The sequence below is a fragment of the Haliotis cracherodii genome, unplaced genomic scaffold, assembly GCF_022045235.1.
Source record: "Haliotis cracherodii isolate W230 unplaced genomic scaffold, xgHalCrac1.p SCAF_19, whole genome shotgun sequence".
In the NCBI taxonomy this organism is placed as follows: Eukaryota; Metazoa; Mollusca; class Gastropoda; order Lepetellida; family Haliotidae; genus Haliotis; species Haliotis cracherodii.
This window is the reverse complement of record NW_027266274.1, coordinates 12630782-12651361: the sequence shown is the minus strand read 5'-3', so window position 1 is coordinate 12651361 and position 20580 is coordinate 12630782. Positions and strand designations below refer to the sequence as shown.

Sequence of the window (20580 nt, the reverse complement as noted above, 5' to 3'; positions counted from 1 at the left end):
CAGATAAAACTAAAACACTTTGTAGAGATCCTCCAGAAATAATTTTGGGCCCATTTTTACTTTCCTCAACATTGTTGTCATAAGTACAAACAGTTTTTTTCAGCAAAAAATATCATTCTTATCCACACGAACACTTCTTATAACAGATCATCCGATTTCTAAATATTTTCCTCATTTTTTTTAAATTATGCAATGGATCAAAACAACACATCATGAGAATGTCAAAATTACAAGAAGTAGGATGAAGATTTGTCCTGACAGTTTATCAGGTACGTCTACACACTTTGAAGAAGTTCCTGGAAGAAAGTGAGTGGTAAGAACATGGACACGGTAACACAACAATGTTACCTTTGAACACAACACAGTAACACAACAATGTTACCTCTGAACACAACACAGTAACACAACAATGTTACCTCTGAACACAACACAGTAACACAATGTTACCTCTAAACAGAACACAGTAACACAATGTTACCTCTGCACACAACACAGTAACACAATGTTACCTCTGAACACAACACAGTAACACAATGTTACCTCTAAACAGAACACAGTAACACAATGTTACCTCTGAACAGAACACAGTAACACAATGTCCCCTTTGAACAGAACACAGTAACACAATGTTACCTCTAAACAGAACATGGTAACACAATGTTACCTCTGAACAGAACACAGTAACAAAATGTTACCTCTAAACAGAACACAGTAACACAATGTTACCTCTGAACAGAACACAGTAACAAAATGTCATCTCTGAACAGAACACAGTAACACAATGTCACCTTTGAACAGAACACAGTAACACAATGTTACCTCTGAACAGAACACAGTAACACAATGTTACCTCTGAACAGAACATGGTAACACAATGTTACCTCTGAACAGAACAAATTTGGACAACATAGCCATATACAGGCAGGTTTTAGACGGATTACAGACACATAGACAGGTTTTAGACAACATAGACACATACAGACAAGTTTTAGATATATTCTAGACATACAGAGACAGGTTTAGACAGATTATAGACATGTTTCTAAGCTAGGCTATATCATGTTTATATACCACATGATACAGCAGCACTTACCGGTTCATCCTGTAGGGCAAAAAACACAGGTAGATGAAATATTCAGCATGAATTCATGAAATATTCAACACAAACTGATGGAATGAAATGATGGGATTTAAAGCAAGGATTTAAAGACACTGGAAGTGATTTCCGTGGTCAGTGGTCACCAATACACCTGGTGTACACGAATACACTCATTGCCACCAGTACGCCTGGTGTACACGAATACACAGGAAACATGTAAAGGTTTGACATTGAACATAGCCACATAGAACAATGGGAATAAACAGATGCTTAAGGTTCTGATAACTGTTTTTCCAAAATTAAAAACTAATTACTGTTCATGAATAGCTACAGTTTTCCAAAGTGCAAAACGAAAATACTTTTGAATGATCCTAAAAGTGAAAAAGCCCAAACACAAAATAGCAAGGGTTAAAATAGTTGATATTTCTTAAATCATATCTTTTCTTAGTGCTGACTGATATTGCCAAAATTGTAAGCATCTATGCATAAATCACATGACTTCTGAACCGTTATCTGATCAGCTGTAATCTACAGCCATATTGTTCAAAACAGCATTAATTTTTTAACAGTATTCATCAAACAAGAGGGTATAGACACATATAGCACATGTATGCCACAGCAGAAACACAAGTTTCCAATACACAAAACACAAGATATATATAGAGGCATATATCATGGAACATATTGACAGAACAAAACATTTACAAGATAGGAAAACCGTAGGATTCAGAGCTGGCGACTTCAAGATGTCTACCGATAGCAACACACATAGATGTGCACTTGATGAAGAAAGACATCACACGTGTCGTCAGGAGCACTCGACCATCACAACAAGATATGCTTTCTGGATCAAAACATTGACATTTTTGGCAAACTGATAAAAAAAAGTTTAATACAAATATTCAGATATATTTTTGGTGCAGATTTGTTTTTGAATTCGTTTTCATGGAAACAATATTGATTATGCCCTCCTAATTGAACAAATTAGATAAAACTATCAAAGCATCTTCATCGTATGAGATGAGAAATTAATTTATATTCATAAATATTGGCGGGTAATAAATTTTGGTAGAGGGTAATAATTACTGTTGATGCAAGTTGTGTGATAACAGTGTGTTGGTATCATCCAGAAGGTTATATCTTGTTGTCATGGTTCTGAAGAAAGATTCTATTGTTAGAAGAAACGTACCAGTCCCTTCACAGTCCATGTTGCCTTGGGTGCAGGCTCTCCAATGAAGGTGATGGGGATGGAGAAGGGTTGGCCCGCCTTGATCTGGATCTTCTTTGTGACGTCTTGGTGGTTGATACGTGGCTTAACTGGGAACACAAGCAATATAGGGGACATTAACAGCTATTGATTGTGTTTACTGATCTGTATGTTTATATTGAGCATTTAAAAGAAATAATTTTACTGAAGTCTTCAATGGGCATTTAGAAGTTGGGAGATCATGAATATATGACACTTTTTTATGTATAGCAACTTTTTTTAAGCAACTCTGAAACGTTGTACAAAGAATACAAAAAGTTGCTTTCAATAAAAAAGTGTCCTGTATTTAATAATTTTCCTGTTCAAGCCTTTAAAATGTGTCATAGTCTTTTTCCCTTCTTGCATATTATGTAATTGTGTATATCAGTTTTGATAAGATAATCAGTTGATTAATCACCATCAATACATCAATTCAACCTATAAAATCTGTATCAGTAAATCAACAGTATTTTGAAATCACATCCCCGATATTTTAGTGTTCCATCATGATTGTGTGATCTGTATAGTATATATGAGACGGACACTTCAATAGATTACCTCTCCTGGACTTCAGGATCACAGGTCCGGAACACTCGCTGCCTTCAGATAATCCGGCCTTGTTCTTAGCCTTGACACGGAACTCGTATTCTTTGCCTTCCTTGAGGCCCTCAACAGTTGCTGTGTCAGCAGTTCCCGGAACATCGGTACCCTGGTGGTAGTAGGACAACATGAGAACTGTGTGTATTCCTAGGCGGATCCAGAGGAGGGGTCCAGGGGTCTGGATCCCCACTTTTTTGAAAAGCCAATGTGGTATGTTGTAGGCAGTAAAATTATCTAGAGAGAGAATTTTTATATTTTGGACCCAGCCCTTCTAAAAATGCTGAATCCGCCCTTGATATCTGATATGACAGCTTCATTTTGGTGTCTATATATTAGACAAGCAACAAACACTTTTGGTTCTTGCATTTTGTGATCAGAACTGAAGTAATTTGGCTGTAACACTGTTGTGATAGTCTTTCAGGCACGGATAAAAGCAAGAGGACAGCCCAAAGGGAAACCAGACAGGTAAGGTGTTAACAAACCAAGGATCATAATGGAGCAGAATTTAAGATCTGAACCAACAACCAGTGCATCCTGGCATGGATAACTCGGGAACACCACAGGACCATCAGTGCCTCCAGTATGAGGAGGTGAAATTCGGTTCAATGTCGCGTCAAAGATTATTGCATTTATTTTGAGATGTGCATGCATGTGTGTTTATGTCTGGACATATGCTGGTAATACAATGCTAGTATAGTCCACAGAGATTCCATACTGACTCCAACCCAACCATTCCTTGTTTTATCCCCTTATCAGGAAGGTAAAAACAAGTACCATCTTCAAAGTCTTTTGGTATGACGCGGCTGGCAATTTTTTTATATGGCAGCCTCGATCAGGGACATTGGGGGAGAGTCAAAAATACATTCCATACACATGTAGTGAAGTTTCTCCTGACTTCCTGATATTTATAGTCTGGAAGTTAATTTAAGGTACCGACGTTTACTACAATATCTGAAAAACTATCGGACCTACTCCAGTCAAAGTTGGTATGAGATGATTATTAAACAGTCATACATAACTGGATATTACATTTAAAGACAATTGATGCATGAATAAAAAATCTGTCTATTTAGCTATCACTCTATTTCATCAACAACCAGACCTGTTCGACACGGGTGGAATGAGCATTCACTGAAACAGCCATCTGCTTAATGCTACCCCTGCGTCACAGGGCCATATGACACAGTTGAACCAATCAACTCAACTCGAAAGGGTGCACGGGAATCACGCACATTGAGACACCCAACGCTCAAACAAAATTTGTGTGTTTTTCAGATATTGTAGTAAACGTCGGTACCTTAAATTACCTTCCAGACTATAAACGTAGCCGTCTTCCCAGGAGAATTCCTAACAGAAGTCTTCTTCAGACTTCCTGAACCAGCTTCGCTTTCTTCCAGGAAGAACCTACCTTCTTCCATTCATCCGTTCCCTTCTCCCTGTACTCTACAGCGTAACTCTGGATGGGGGCGCCACCATCTTTCTTGGGTGGGTCGAACTTGATTTCGGCATAGTCCTTGTCATAATCAATGATCTCTGGAGTTCCTGGTGGATCGGAAGGATCTGAAATAGATGGGTAGATCAATTTATACAGTGTGAGCAAGTATGTCTACAGCCATCTTCCCGAGGCAAGAGAGTTAACTGACTTTTAAAGTCCTGTTTCCACCCTTGTCGAACTAGGCTGGTATTATGGAGTTACATTTTGGCTGGACTAACGAGTCTATGCATGTCAACAGATATTTTCTAAATCTTTACATGTTTTTAATCAAGGTGCTCACGTGATTTGATGCATTTCACGATGTGAGACCCGTTTTATCACAATATAGATCTTGATTATCGATCAGATCTTCCTGACAGGGTGCCGCCATTATGTTTGAAGCAAATGCAAGTGATACGAGAGGTGGAATCTGATTGGTCCATAGGAAAGGCTTAGAAGGGACATAACTGGTAATAGCCACTGGTGGCGCTAAGATCGAGCCCAGGAATTCCAGCCTACTTCGGCAAGGGTGGGAACTGAACTTTTAAAGTCAGTTAACTCCCTTGCCTAGGGAAGATGGTTTGACGTTGGAATCTAACTGAAGTCTTGTGGTGGTGAGATCATGACTGCGTCTTACAAAGACAGACATCATATATTTTTTATCATTCCGACAGTTCATAGGCACGATAATGACATTGAAAATAACAAGAACGTACCCCATGGATCCTTGGCTAGGATTTCTCCATCTGAATCCAAATATTCACTGGTGCCTTCCGAGTTGACAGCAGCCACACGGAACTGATACTTGTGACCTGGTGTCAGGTCACTGACATCAACCTCCATGTCATCGGTCTCACACACTGGCTCCCATTTGCCTGAAGTCAAATAAGAAATATGACAACTGGCGCTAAGCGTAATTCCGAAATATTTCTCAATGAATCCATGACTCTAAACAACTTTTGCTTTTTTGTGCTGCACAAAGTGCAATGAGTGTACAGAAAAATGTCTGTGATTTAAGAATGCTCTCTTGCCATTTGTTTTTTTTTCGGTTTCACTTTAGGGACATGTTTTTATTCATGAAAACAAGCAGTGTTTAAGAAGAAGATGTGATAAGTTTCGTTCTGACTGAAAATTAATTTCTTAAAAACTGTATGTGTGACGTTTTTTCTTAAATGCAAAGAAGCTGGGCAACAGTAAACTTAGAATCATTTTAGAATCCTTCAAGTTTAAAATATTTTGTGAAATTTTACCTGTAGCAGAGTCCATCTTCTCGACCAGGTAATGGGTGATGGGAGCACCACCATCGTCCTTTGGTTTGTCCCACAACAAGGCACAGCGATCAGCGTAGATGTCTGTCACGTCGAGGGGTCCTTTAGGTTTGCCAGGCTTGTCTGAAGAATGAAAAAAAATATTATCAGAACATTTCCTGAATCATTGAGGGAGATGGTTTTATTTTACTTTCAACAGCTTTTTAGGAATGAGTGAGTGAGTGAGTGGGTGGGTATGGTTTATATGCTGCTTCTAGCAATATTCGAGCAATATCATAGCAGGGGACACCAGAAAGGGGCTTCACACATTAAAACTGTACCCATGTTGGGATTCGAATCTAGGTCTTCGGCGCTACCTGACCACCCCTCATAGGAATGTGTCCCATATTATAAAGGGGACAGGGATGAGGATGGGGATGAGGATGAGGATGAGAATGAGGGTGAGGGTGAGGACAAGGACGAGGGTGAGGATGAGGACGAGGACGAGGACGAGGATGAGGATGAGGATGAGGATGGACATCATCAGAATAATAAACATACCCATAACAGTTATCTTGACTGGGATCTTGTCGGAACCAGCCTCATTGGTCAATACCAGCTCATATGTTCCTGTGTCAGTACGCTGAGCATCAGGGATGATGAGTTTGGTGTGACCCTTGGAGGTCTCAATGTCAAGGTCAGCTTCACTTAGAGGCTGGCCATCCTTAGACCACTGTGCTCGAGGAAGAGGTGCACCTGCAAAATGGTTGAATGTTATGTACATGGTTATATTTGTAAAATCTCTACTAAAAAGACATCATGGTAGTAAAAAGCTCAGAATCTTTTACAGGCTATCTGGAGTATTCATCCATCAATAGTAATGTATCAGCCCATGAAGATCTGGGTTAGGATTGGTCTTCAGCAACCCTTGCTTGTTCGAAGAGGCGACTAACGGAATCGGTTGTACAGGATTCCGACTTGGTTGATGCATGTCATCATATCTTAAACATAGATCAATGCTTGGGATGTAAATCACTGCATTTGTCTGATCCAGACTCAATTATTTAAAGACTGCCACCATATAGCTGGAATATTGCTGAGTGTGGCATAAACAAACAAACAAATGTGTATTGTGGACTAATCTGACAATAACACATATTACATAGAGAACCCTCATCGCTACTCACCCACAAAAGGAATGTCAAGTTCAATCCTCTCTCCTCTCTTCACAAAGATCTCCTTGGGAATTGCATTGGGGTCAATCTTGGGAGGTTTAGGCTCTACAAGAAACACGCACATCGATTATGGCACCACTAAAATCTTAAATTCACACCACAACCATGACCAGAGTAGCTGTCAACATGAACAATCATGAGTGGTCTTTAAAATTAGTTTTGACAGTGTGATCATGTGATGCCATATGGACCAAGTCCCGACCTGATGGAGATGTGTGTCTCGCGTATAACGGATTGTAAACCTATAGAAAGTGCGTCCTGTGTTGTGATTGGCTAATTTGGGTCACATGACCAGATGTCAAAGGGTGAAAATATGATTTGCATTCCCTGAAGCAAGCGACCGAATCACTGTGTAGGAATACATAATTACTCAGCATTTTTTGCATACTAATTAACAATGGACGCAAATTGAAATACAAAATTAACATTCATAACAAATATTTTGATTTTTTCTCTATTCATGGGAATTATTGGGATTTTAAATTTTGAATTAAAAAAAAATTATAATAAAATAATTACCAAAATCACAATCACCATAGCGACTAACGCGCTCCTGGCGAATCCTCAGATATAACGCTTTTGGGTCTCGAGATGAATTTCCAAGATGCAAATACTCGATAAAATCCCAGAAATAGACACACACATAGTATTTATCTTCTAATTCTTTACATCTTATTTTCATTTTCCTCCAGGACACTGCTACTCACGTTCTTGAACTGTGACCACAGACTTGGTTGGTCGTTCACCAATCTGAAGCTTGTATTCAGCTTCGTCTGTTGGCTTGGCTCCCTTGATGGTTAGCTTGAAGGATTCTCCCTTCTGAGTGATGTCAATCCTGATAGGTGAGAAAAAGGCAACTTTAACCAGTTTTCTAAACTAAGGGGACATCACTTATCTTTATTTTCATTTCAAAAATATTTTTCAAAGCTTCACAGTTAGGTTAATTGGTAATTCACTTTCATTTCTTGATGATATTTTGGCACATGGCAGGCAAGGACGTGTTAACACCTTATAATGATTCATATTCAACTTATTACACCTCTCAGAATCAAACCATGACTACCACAAACTTAAGGGAGTTAACTCTAAGAGGGGAGACAACTCTGATACTCACCTAACATCATCCCCAATAGGTTGTCCATTCTTGAACCACTTGACAGGGTGTTTGTGAGGGTTGGCTGCCTTGCACTCTAGGACCAGGTTTTCACCCTCCTTCACAGTCTTGTTCTCCAACTTCTTCATGAAGCGGACATCAGCTGAGAATACAAACTTGAAGTTAATGTTGTATTAAACACAAAAATCTTTCACAGGTGGATCCAGCGGAAGGGTCAAGGGGGTCCCCCCTTCCCTTTGAAAACCAATTTAGTAAAGTTTTCTGAGAGAGGATTTTGATATTTGGACCCCTCCCTTCTAAAAATGATGGATCACCTTGTCTTTTATGTCATGGCTTGTTAGATCCAAAGGGCAGAAAGCCAAAGTGACAGAAATTTTATTTTATTTTATTTCAAACAGATGTATGGCGCTGACAAACAAATGGTTAGAAACAAATTTGAAGAAAAAGGGACACTACTCTGCCGATTGAATTGGACTACTTTTGACAACCAAACAAGACCAGAAAGTATTGTCCAGAAATTACTTGTCATGTCTGGACCTGCGAAGTACTGTCAGCAGCCCTTGGCCAGCCAAACCAGTGGTCAATGGTATGAGCCCTAACAAGCATCTCAGTGCAATTTACCATCAGATGGGTTAGCTGTCCCTGTGGTGATCTGAACAATACCCTTCATACTCAGAAGCCATTTTATCCACACAATCCCCATTCTAACTGCATCTCCAAACTAGCAAATAGTGAATGTCTCTATCTCCTGTGAAAATCAGTTTTGGATGATAGAGAGTATGGTTTTTACACTGCTTTCAGCAATATTTCAGCAATATTTCAGCAATATTTCAGCAATTAGCTTCGAACATTGTACCCATGTGGGGAATCAAACCCAGATCTTCAGCATGATGAGTGAATGCTTTAACCACTAGGCTACCCAACTGCCCCTTCTTTCCTAGTCACTGATATTTGATGATGCATGATGACACACATTCTTGCAGGCTTTCAAACCTGGTGAACTTAGACTATATTTGCAAGTCCAATTTTATTTAATTTAAAGGTAAAACAACATGTGAGACTGTGAACCAGTACTTATAATGATGACTTACGGGACACAAACAGATCGGCTGCTGTGATCTGGTTCAACATGTGACAACTGTACTTGGCGTCATCCTTGATACTGCAGTTCTTCACCACCAGACGGCGCTTCAAGCCATCCTTCTCAAACAGGAATTTACCACCGGCTTTAAGTTCCTGAAGGTCAAATTCAAAGAGGTCAATGGCCAACCTAAGTTACAGTTACATAAAAATCCTACCTCACATTTTAGCATCATCAGTTGGTAGATGTAGGAAACATGCAATGTATTGTTAGACTGGTTAAAACATTATTAATGATTGTGTTAACGTCATTAGAACTGAAGTTACATTCTTAATTTCAAAGTTAAGGAATGGACAAAAATGACATGCAGTAAGAATTACATTGCTCTTGGCAAATTATGACTACACAATATATGCAGGCATTGTTAGACTAGTTAAAACATTATTAATAATTGTGTCAAAGTCTTTAGAACTGAACATAATATAATTTTTAATTTCAAAGTTAGCGATTAAACAAAATTGACATGCGGCAAGAATTACACTGTTCAAATAAGACTGACACACTCAGGATTACAAGTGCCCCTTTATGAACATTTAAGGCAACATTTAGGGGCTCATATAGCATTACATTTGTCTTTCTCAATTTGCATAGATATTATTTATAAGAATAGGAATTTTAAAGAAAAAGGGACTCCTTTTTAAGGATTTACATACTTTTGTCAAACTATTTTTTTTTCTTAATCAGGGTAAAATTTAGCATATGAACACACGTTTATTGAACTGCCATGAATGAGACAAGGAAAGGGAGGTAATCCTCACGGATTGAGGTAGAGTTACATGATGTGCATACCACTTGGTATTTTTGTATAATCTAGGGCATTGCACTTGTGAGCCTGTAATCAACACGACCTAGGGAACGGAAGGGTTGATGAACTGGTAGTACAGTCACAGGGAAATCTCACTAAACTGACACTTCAGATTAGATAACTGTAACTGAAACAAAATGTCGATGTTACCCATGAGGACTTAGTATACCTTGGTTTAGTTTCTGAGATTTCACCATGATTGTGACATCAACAAAACTAGCAAGAGGAGGAGGGTTCTGGCCCCTAATTCTGCCTTTTTCAAATGTAAAAGACCTTCCCCCCCCCCCCCCCCCTCCCAAAAAAAAAAAAAAAAAAAATAATAAATAAACATAAAAAAAAAAAAAAAAAAAAAATGGTTTTTATATTTGGGAGGTAGGTTTTTGTGTGGACTCCAACACCACCCTGCAAGCACCCCCACCCCACCCAAACATCCTGGATCCGCCCTTGCTGTGTTCAAGTTGTAACTGCGTGGATGGGGCTATATTGTGGTACCGGGTATATACTATAGGGTGCTAAGTACAAATTGTAACAATGTTGGTGACGATATCTTCTATGGGGTGCTACAGGGTAGAAGCTGTAACAATGTAACTAATTGACTACAGTTATACCTCTTCTGTGTTAAGCTTGATGGTAACAATTTCGCCAGTCTCTGTCTGTTAGGTGTTAATTCAACAATACAACATTAAGTAAAACAATCAATACAACAATATAAAAATCAATACAACAACATAAAAATCAGTACAACATTATAACCCTCTGTTTGTAAGTGAAAACTGAATATTACATAAATAGATATAATACAGATGATATAATGATATGCTAATATATTCGTTAATATTTTAATACAAGTGAATGGTGATTCAGTGCTTGTTATACATATGACTACAGGTGTGTTAATTGTTAAATGTTAGTCGAGTGTTCAGTACCAGGTGTTATAATTCATGACATTCTAATGTCATGAAAATATCTGAGTTTTATATACCAACCAAAGATCTTATTTGCATGTAGAAAACTATTAAAGGTGCAAGGTTAATTTTAATTTTAGAATTTTTTAAAATCTTTGTTATATTTAAAAATTTGAAAACAATCATATCATGACGAACATTCGTTTTTACACGTCAAGCTTGTCTTTCTCCAGAACTATCCAATAACGAGAGTGCCACCCCCTTTTGGTGTGTGGGATTCAGGGGTCAAAATAAAGGTACTCGGATTCAGCAGTTTGGGATGTGGGATGCATGCAAAAAAGTCCTATTTTGTACACAGACTCATGATGATGATGGTGTAAGTAAATATTTCCCTTATAGATTACCGGTATATTTTTTTCATTTTTTCATTATTTTCTGCAAATTGTACCCTTTTATAATCTAGAAACATGTGCTGTAGGTTGTTGTCTGTGATAGACATATGGTCTTTGAAGAGTGAACTTGGAAGTATTTGGGATTCAAGGGTGATGAAATGAGACTGAATACAAAAATTAAACGGTATTCAGGGGAGGGGAAGGTTGGCACCCTCAATAATCAGCCTTCTGAAAATGGCTTCTTTCTAGCGGAAACGTGGTGCACATTGATTCCTGTTTGAGAATGAGATGTAGCTGTGCAGAGGTATAGGCACTAACATCTGGTGCACATCAGACAATGAAGTTGAATGTGTTCAGAAAGAATCTCAGTAAAAATATTACAATTAACCTTGCACCTTCAACAAGAATTTTGAAAATAGTGTAAATATGACCCGTATATACCAGAAAAAGGGAGATAACTCCTACCTTTTCATCCTTGAACCAGCTGACCTCTGCCTCAGGGTCACTGACATCACAGGTGAAGGTCGCCTTTTCACGCTCAACAGCCTCCACATCTTCCAGCTTCTTCATGAACTCCCACTCCGGCTCTGATATGACATTCATATAGATATTTACATGAACTGATATGCAGATATTGAGACTATATAGACCAGACTTAATAATGATACAAGGGAAATAAGTGAAATGTCATTATCAATCCAAATAAAATATTTAAAATTAGAATTAAATTTTTAATCAAAAGCCGTTGAAAATTTATCTTAAACCTTCAAAACAAATAATGATGAATCCCTATTTCTCCTGCTAGCTTCCAACTACTTGAAGTTTTGAGGGCATAAAAAATATATTTGAAATTGGAATTTTTTTCAATTTTTTTCTTGAACAAATAACTTGAATTTTAGGGCCAATATGAGGCATTATGTTACTAGTTATCTTGTATAAATGATGGTATACATATTTTCCGTGACAATCCGCAATCCGCAATCCACTATTCACAATTACTGACATACATTTCAAATCCAAAATCTCAAAATTTGGTCCAAGATTGGCGCGACAAGTTAGCGGCACAGTGATGCTTACCTTCTACATAGAGGTCGCAACTGGTGATGGCGTCTCCACAACGGCAGGTGTACTCTCCCTCGAGATCAGACTGAGCATCAGGGAACTTGAGAATACATCTGTTCTCTCGCCTCTGAATCTCATATATACCCGGGGTGTACTGAAACACAAAGACCACGTTGAATACTTCATCCATGATTACATATGATAATGGGCTCTCTTAGCTTTTTTGAATGCATCATTTTAAAAGTATTTAGACATGCTATGAAAGTTACCACAATTAGTTTTTGAAACTGTATTTTTGTGAATTACAAAACATAATACATGTACATAGCTTCTAGAACAATGGTCTAAATCATATCAAGAATTCTGATAACTTTCATGATATATTCAAAGGTATTCCTAAACATTTCTGTGGCAGTTTCTTTGACACTGCTTTTTTCTATAATTGAAAAAAACAACAAACAAATATGGAAGTTCAATATCTCTAGTCAGTACTGTGAATGATAATGGATTATAAACACAATCGCCTCACTAAAAGTCCCAACCTTTCCTACCTGAAATGCTACAGCATGCTGTCACAATCATATTTACAGGAACTGACTTATTTATCAGTGGATTAAGATGATGGGTTAATCAATAGATGATTGATGACTGATCCACAAAATCAATACTATCAATCAATTCATAAACCATCATTTACCAAAACTTGTAATACCGTATTCGATGTAATAAGCACCCTACTCTGATAAGTGCCCACGGTGATATTTGCTAATATATTTGCTAGTGAACAATCCCAAGAAGCGTCCCTTCCAATTGAAAAATGTACACAAGACTATTTATTCGTGCAGAAATACGTTATTTATATGTGCCCTTAATTATGAGCAATTAAATTCTGGAAAATATATCTGTGGTATATAAACCCTTCAGGCTGTCAGCATAAACCACGAAATTTACAATCTTTCATCTCTGTTTTTTTCACCAAAATAATATTTCTATTAAGAGCCCCCTTTTTCTAATTTTGAGAGCGCCCTGGGCGCTATTATGTCGAATACGGTAATCAACTTCAGAACATATCATGTCAAAATCTTAAAAATAATTATCAATATTATTTGTAACAATTATGAATATGAAATAATTATTACTGATATAAATGCAGTGATTAATATAAGTATTTGGTAATGCAGCCCTCAATGCACTTTAACCCATATTGTTACATACTACTTTCTCTATTCATGGTCAGTGTATCTTGCAACCTTCACAAACTATACACTACAGGCCTATGCAAGATAATATCTATATAGCTCTCACACTGATAAGCCAACTGAGAAATATTCATGTGTACATTAATATACAAGATCATATGACCTCTTCATTGTGTGGCTAACAAAGCAAATACTAGTGCGCCTACGTCAGTGTCAATTCTCCTGGAGTCAATGGGCCATTGAAACGTGTGCTTGCTTTCCGTTATTTGTATTGAAATCAAGATAAAGTGATTGGTGCAGTGAGGCGTGACACTGGAGAAATGACAGCCAGGCGACGGTCTCCGTGAGGAGGTGGGTATATGTTTGCATATACCCAGTATAAGTGCGTCCTGACTCTAGCTGACTGTTTGCATTAGCAACACATTCAAACATGGCCGACGTCCAGTCACTGTCTTGTCACACACTGTGATTTCTCAAATCATTTCTATGATTGAGAAAGTGAGAGTTGGATTGTTTTGAGGATATGGAATGATCTCAAAGGGGTTTATGTGTTTAAAAAGAACATGTATATTGAGCTGATATGAGCTGAGATGAGCTGAAACTGAGAAACAATGTATGGAATATATCATGACCACCCACTGGAGCTCCGGGACCCCAGGGGAAGGAGGGTCAAAGAAAGGGTAAGCCATAGAAATAAAAATAAACCTTAAATAAATTTAAAAATTTAAAAACACATAAGAAATTCATTTTTTCTCTCATAGGACATTATTTCTATTGAGTTTATTGAAGATCTTCTAAAGAAATGGTCAACATATGTAATGTAGCACTTATTTGGTTTAATAAATAAATTTTCAAATTTTTCCTCAAAAACAGTAAATTCTTTGGGTTGTATCTTTACAAAAAAATTAATATTTGGGTCTGTACACAAAAAAGTGACTACTTTGGTCTTTATATAAAAATTGTTCACACTTGGGTCTGTGTACAAAATAGTGAATACTTGGGCGTCTTTACAAAATTGTTAATGCTTTGGTCTGTATACAAAATAGTGAATACTTTGGTCTTGATATAAACTGAAAACTGAAACTGAAATTCAAATAATTGATTTTCAAAAGAAACCCTTCTTAACTTATGTTTCATCATGTAGTCAAATATTTGAAGCTCAAGATACCATTATTTAGACACCAAGTGTTGACACTAAATTTATTTGTTTCAGAAAAGGAGAGAGAGACAGAGAAAACTGGAAGCAATGCACAGAGACGATGACAGTGACGACTCGCTATACAACAGTGCATTGCTGGACGGCCTTGACCTTGATGGTGTTTTGGGTCAGCAATTGGTCATGTGGTCATACAAAGACCCAGATACCCTCAACCTCTACACACCGGTCATCAGTGATGACATATCCACGATTCTACGGCTGACCAAGGAGACGCTTCAGTACGACCAACGAATACACAAGCTGATGATGCTGAAACCAGGAACCAACCATCCCATGGACATATCCCAGTTCTACAAGGTGGAGCCTGGAGCCGCCATCCTGATAATGCCCAAGGAGTTGGTGACAGTCAACATTGAAATAAAACAGCTGAACATGAAATTTGCAATGGAGGTGGAATTATTTATGACAGTTCTGCAGTTGAAGTTTCGACTCCAACAGGAGCGCGGCTTGTCCATGGAGCGGCTTGATTTATTGTTCAAGGATCAGCCATTAGATAATAGACAATACCTGTTCAACTATCGTATAGGGAAGAGTTCAACTATCTTTGTCATGGTGCATATACTGTATGATATTTTAGTCCATGTTGAGACGTTCTGGGGCAGCACGTACCATTTGTATCTGGATCCATGCATGACAGGCATGAATGTTATTTGGACAGTGTTACGACGAACTGTGACCAAGAACACCCCAGACATCATGGCCCTGTTTGACCTGTATCTCCCTAAACACACTTTAGTATTATACCACAAGAGGAAGGTGGTCAACTGGAGTACCTGCCTTGGATACTACCGAATAGATGACAATGATACACTTAAACTATCAACCATCGGACTCTACCACAAACTGAGCCTTCAGAAAATGCCAATTACTGATGATGCAGGCAAAGTTCACACTGTCAAAGTGTCCCAGTTTGACCGATGGTCGACAGTAGCTCTAAAAATGCATGGAATCATCGGAGTATCCGTGAATCTGATCCGCATCTTCAGAGGGGGCAAAGAGGTGGACTTCTCTGAATCCCTTAAGAAGCAAACATACAGGACACCACCTATCACTATGGATTTAAGTTTATCAAATGCAGATCCAGATATTTTGTACGGAGTCTCGTTGAAGTTCAAACTGGGTGATGATGTGACTGAGATCCTTAAAGTTTCATCCAAGAGATCTGTGCGAACAGTGAAAGCCATCCTGGAACAACTAGGTGTCCCGAACGCTTCAGTGTATGAAATGTACTTGGGTGACTATAAACTTTCAAATAGTGAAAAGATTGTGACAGCTGTGGAAGACCTCAGGACTCATATAGACCTGAAGCTGACACAGTACCCAGTGTTCATCCATACAAACCAGAACGTCATCTACAAACTGCATGTGTATGCTCAGGAAACAGTAGCAGCCTTTAAGAAAAGGGTAGAGATGAAGTCAGGGTTGTCCCTTACAAACTACAAACTAACATTAGCTGGTGAGGAGTTTGATGATGGGGATGAGCTTGCTGTGTTTGATACCAGAATAGGAATCAAATCATCTCTGTTCCTTAGGCCAAGGCTCCACTGTGATGTCTTCTTTATCTTATATGATAACTACCTTCTTAAGGTGAAGGTACCTCCCAAACCAAAAGGTAAAGACATTAAACAGCTTCTATGGAAGGAGATGGCTCTCCCTTCAGGGGCTCTTGCTTCTGTAGGAACGTTTCTCCAATGGTACTACACTGGTCGAAGCAGTCCCACATTGGCTCATGGTGGAAGAAGAGCTAGAGAAGCTCCTAGAGGGTACCATTTTGTCGACCCCTCTGCAGCCTTGCGTCCACAACAGGTTGAGGACTACGAAGATCTGCAGGATGACATGAGACGAATGCACAGGAGGAAAGAAGATTATGAACAAACTTACCCCTACAAACCATTGAAGGCTGAGGCTGATCCTGTCATGAAGATGTTCTATGAGAAGGAGAGGTTGTTTGAAAGACATAAGGGAAGATCGTTCTCCTATCCTGCCAAGGTCTTCCCATCTTACGAATCAGTCAAACAGAAGAATAAACATGCTAGGAAACTCAAAGGTCATGGATCAGCGGATGACTATGAGAGGAAGAGGCTGAAGAGGAGAGCTCATGGCCAGCCTAGGTGGTACCACAGCTTGGAGAAGAGGAGGGACAGAAAGCTGGTAGCTCCTCGTGACAAGGAGGAAGCCTATTACCTAAAGAAACTAAGGATGTGAATAAAGCAGGTTCAATGCTTAAATTAGTCTTGGAGAGAGACACCATCACATCTATCAAATGTTTCTGAAGAGCTTCCCTCAACATGGTACTTGATTCAGTTTGACTCAAAATCAGGGTAGGATTGGTGGAGAGTGATGGGTGGGTGGTCAGAGGTCAGTGGTCAGTGGTCAGTGTTGACTTGCTATACAGATCACTTATGTTTGGTGTCCATTATTGTCACAATGTGAGAAGCCTGTCCATATAAGTGCAAATGTGAAACTACAAACAAGCTAAAGTATTTGATGGATGGAATCTTAGATATGACAAATCAAAGATCATTAACATCAACTGTTGAAAGGTGATGACAATATCAAGTGTGTGAAAACATTTCCCGTTTTGGTGCACGGTCGGGAATCGTTTCACCAAGGTCAAGGTCAAAAGAGAAACTGATGCCCACATGGTGGAGGGTAGTGGAGGCTTAACTTGTGCATGTGAGACATCAGTTGGTGGGATTTAGTGCTTAAAACATTCACAATCCATAGGACATTTGTTCGATGGATACAATGCGTTGTTAAAGTCATTCTTGTGTTTTGTGTCATGGCATTGCAGGGATATTGCAAAAAGTGGTGCAAATTTTTTTGTTTCTCTCACTCATACAACTATTAGCCAATCCAATAGTATTAAATTGTGCAGGGTTCACGTGAAATGTCGAAAACACAACATTATTTTTTACATGTGCAAGAAGGGAACTGTTGCACACGTGATTGCACCTACTTGCTTCAGTAAGTGTTCTGGATTACAGACAACATATTGTGGTCTTCATTGGAATGTTTATTGTTAATCAAAATATACTAAGGTGAAAATGATCCAAATAAACCGTCCTAACTTGTATAAAAAATATATGAGATAAATGAAAAAAATAGCATCTTTTTTCACTGGTTTCACATTTCATGAAAACTTTGTCATTTCATCTGAATTCACATTAAGTATCAAATCCAATGTTGCATTTCAAGAAATGTGATTGCAAAATAATGTTTGTTAGTTTGATTCCAATAACCTTTCCAAACAGAAGACCAGTGATAGATTCTATGTTGTATTTAGAACCTTAAGTCTCTAGCAGGAAAATGAGTATGAATGTGTATAAAACACATGTTCATAAATATAAGAAATGTGAACAGTGTGAGGTTAGACATCTACATATTCACATTGTACTTACCTTGATCTGAATAGTAAATATGTAAACAGCATGTTAATAAATGTAAATAAATATGAAAAATAGTCATGGTTTTATTTGAACAAAAATAATAAATTAATGTATTAGACTGTGATATATGATGAGGTGTGAATCAAAGTGGCTATTTATAAATATTTTTATACACCATCCATTATTAAATAAACTTATATGTTCTTTGTCTTAAACAGTTTTAAAATCTCAGTTTTGTAGCTCAGTAGTTGAAGTGTTGGCTTGTCATGACAAAGACACAGGTTTGAGTTCCAAAATGGATGCAATGTGTGAAGCCCATTCTTGGTATCCCAATTGCATGGATCGATGCTCATGATGTCAACCTCTGGATTGTCTGTTCTACATTTGATTATTTACAGACCACCATCATATAGCTGGACTATTGGTGAGTGCAGTGCTAAACAACAAACAAACAAAAACTTGGTGTCCTACACCAAGATGTTGCTGGAATATTCCTAAAAACGCATAAAATCCTACTCACTCGCTTAATAAAGGATTCAGTGGTGTCATTTTATAATTAAAATATCTGAATTATTATAATTTTCATTTAACTGTCACACCACTGATCACTGAAGAGGAAAAATAATTCCAGTCAAGTGTTCTGTTTTCAGTACATTTTCATTGGTTGTATTTTCATATTCCCTCATATTTAACAAACTGCCCCAGCTCATCATCATCATCATCATCATCATCATCATCATCATCATCATCAATGACGTGAATGCCCTTAATTGCCCTTAAAAGTGATCCTTTTAACCATTCATTGTTCATTACACTGATTGTAGAGTAGAACATTGTTTGTTTGTTGTTTAATTAAAGCACATAGAAATTATGAAACGGATCTCAACTAGTATTCTTATACATCAGAAAGTTCCTTGTCCTTAAATTTTTTTAGTGGTATTCAAGAATGTTACCTCCAATGCCTCGTCTCCCTTGTACCACTTGACCCTGGCCCTCGGGTCAGAGATGAAACACTCCAGCATGCCCATCTTCTTCCTGGTGATCTCATGGTGCTGAGGCAACTTCTGGGTGAAGTAGTACTCAGGCTCCTTGGCTGCAAGGTCAAGGACACATCACAATTAGCCAATCAGAGAGCAGCTTTCTGTACATTTTGTAAAACACTTGGATTTATTGAAAGCAAAAGTAAGTTTATTATCATCACCAATCTGCACTGTGTGTAACTAGGTGCAAGGGTGGATTCAGCATTTTTAAAATCGAGGGGTCCAAAATATCAATATCCTCCGATAATTTAACTTTCAGTAACATACTACTTTCGGTTTTCAAATGGGAGGGGGGTGGGGCGTGTCTGGCTCCGTTGGACCCCTGGAACACCTCCCTGAATCGATCCGCCTATGGTTTGGTAAAATAAAACAGTAACACGAGAGCATAACCAGTCTCGATATGTAACGAAACTGTTTCCATGGGGTGTAAAAGGATAATATATAGTGGTGAAAATGATATGAATGGATCACTGAAAATCAGTGATAAAACCAGGTGTTTCACAAAATAACCAGTCATTGAAACTGTGCGAATAACATTGACTGGGGTGTATAAATGTTGTTAATCTGAACAATAACATTTTTTTCTCCAGTTTTTGCCCAGCAATAGGTGTAGACTCACAAGCATTCAAAATTCACACTGGTCTGGTAGCCCGAGACTACTAAATTGCACTGAGGACAAGCCAAAACCCACTGACGAGTAGCTTTTGATGGATATGATCCTGAACCAGTTCTCAATTTGCTAAAAATTGGACACCCGTGAAGATCATGGTTAGAATTGGTCTTCAGCAACCCATGCTTGTCTTAAGAGGTGACTAATGGGATGGGGTGGTCAGGCTCGCTGACTTGGTTGATGCATGTCATCATATCCCAAGTGTGTAGATCGATGTTCATGATGTCAATCACTGGATTGTCTGGTCCAGATTCGATTTTTTACAGCTGTCAAATAGCTAGAATATTGCTGAGTGCTGCTTTAAGAACAAAACAAATGACAGGAGAAAATAGTTTTGTTTCATCCAAGCAGGATGATGCAGACTCTGAGGACTGTTGAAATAAGGTTTCAACCAGTCTTCTCAAAAATTCGTAAAAGAAACAAATTTCTAAGGCTTCTCACCCTCCACATACAGCCATCCTGACGTGGTGGCATTGTTGCACTGACAGGTGTACTTGCCACCGTCCTCTGGTTTCACATTGTACAGCTCCAGTTTGTACTCATGATCGTCATTGGTCAAATGATATTTATGACCATGGAAAACATCCATCTTGTTTTTGAACCATCGCACCTTGGCATTTGGTTTGCAGAATTCACACGAAAAGGTGACACGGTCCTTTCCTTCCATACACTTGACATCATCCAGCTCTTTCAAGAACTTGTCTGGCTCCTGTTGTCAGAAAAAGTCTTTCTTCATCATTTTA

General features: G+C 38.3%; 2 protein-coding genes across 12 annotated transcripts in view; one reads left to right on the top strand and one right to left on the bottom strand.

Annotated features, from left to right (window-relative positions):
- Nucleotides 1-20580, bottom strand: part of LOC139466765 (twitchin-like) — a 180273-nt gene that overhangs the window by 71813 nt on the left and 87880 nt on the right. For 9 of the 11 annotated variants that reach the window (XM_071248441.1, XM_071248436.1, XM_071248433.1 and 6 more), the window contains 15 exons: nt 20279-20546; nt 19081-19220; nt 12336-12474; nt 11724-11845; nt 10570-10614; nt 9107-9251; nt 8016-8157; nt 7609-7736; nt 6854-6946; nt 6228-6422; nt 5670-5810; nt 5136-5294; nt 4354-4505; nt 2904-3054; nt 2289-2416 (listed from right to left, as the gene is read on the bottom strand). In XM_071248441.1, coding sequence (XP_071104542.1) covers nt 2289-2416; nt 2904-3054; nt 4354-4505; nt 5136-5294; nt 5670-5810; nt 6228-6422; nt 6854-6946; nt 7609-7736; nt 8016-8157; nt 9107-9251; nt 10570-10614; nt 11724-11845; nt 12336-12474; nt 19081-19220; nt 20279-20546 — 2148 coding nt within the window. The remainder of the gene's footprint in view (nt 1-2288; nt 2417-2903; nt 3055-4353; nt 4506-5135; nt 5295-5669; nt 5811-6227; nt 6423-6853; nt 6947-7608; nt 7737-8015; nt 8158-9106; nt 9252-10569; nt 10615-11723; nt 11846-12335; nt 12475-19080; nt 19221-20278; nt 20547-20580) is intronic. The other 2 variants (XM_071248432.1, XM_071248434.1) reach the window with 1 other exon arrangement.
- On the top strand, nt 13943-18273 carry LOC139467117 (uncharacterized). Its single transcript, XM_071248836.1, has 2 exons — nt 13943-14199; nt 14733-18273. The coding sequence occupies exons 1-2, from the start codon at nt 14131-14133 to the stop codon at nt 16941-16943; spliced, it is 2280 nt and encodes a 759-aa protein (XP_071104937.1). The 5' UTR covers nt 13943-14130; the 3' UTR covers nt 16944-18273.

Coding starts and splice junctions, on each gene's coding strand:
- LOC139467117 (XM_071248836.1), top strand. CDS start 14,131: ATGTATGGAATATATCATGACCACCCACTGGAGCTCCGGGACCCCAGG. Junction 14,200..14,732: donor GAAGGAGGGTCAAAGAAAGG/GTAAGCCATAGA, acceptor TATTTGTTTCAG/AAAAGGAGAGAGAGACAGAG.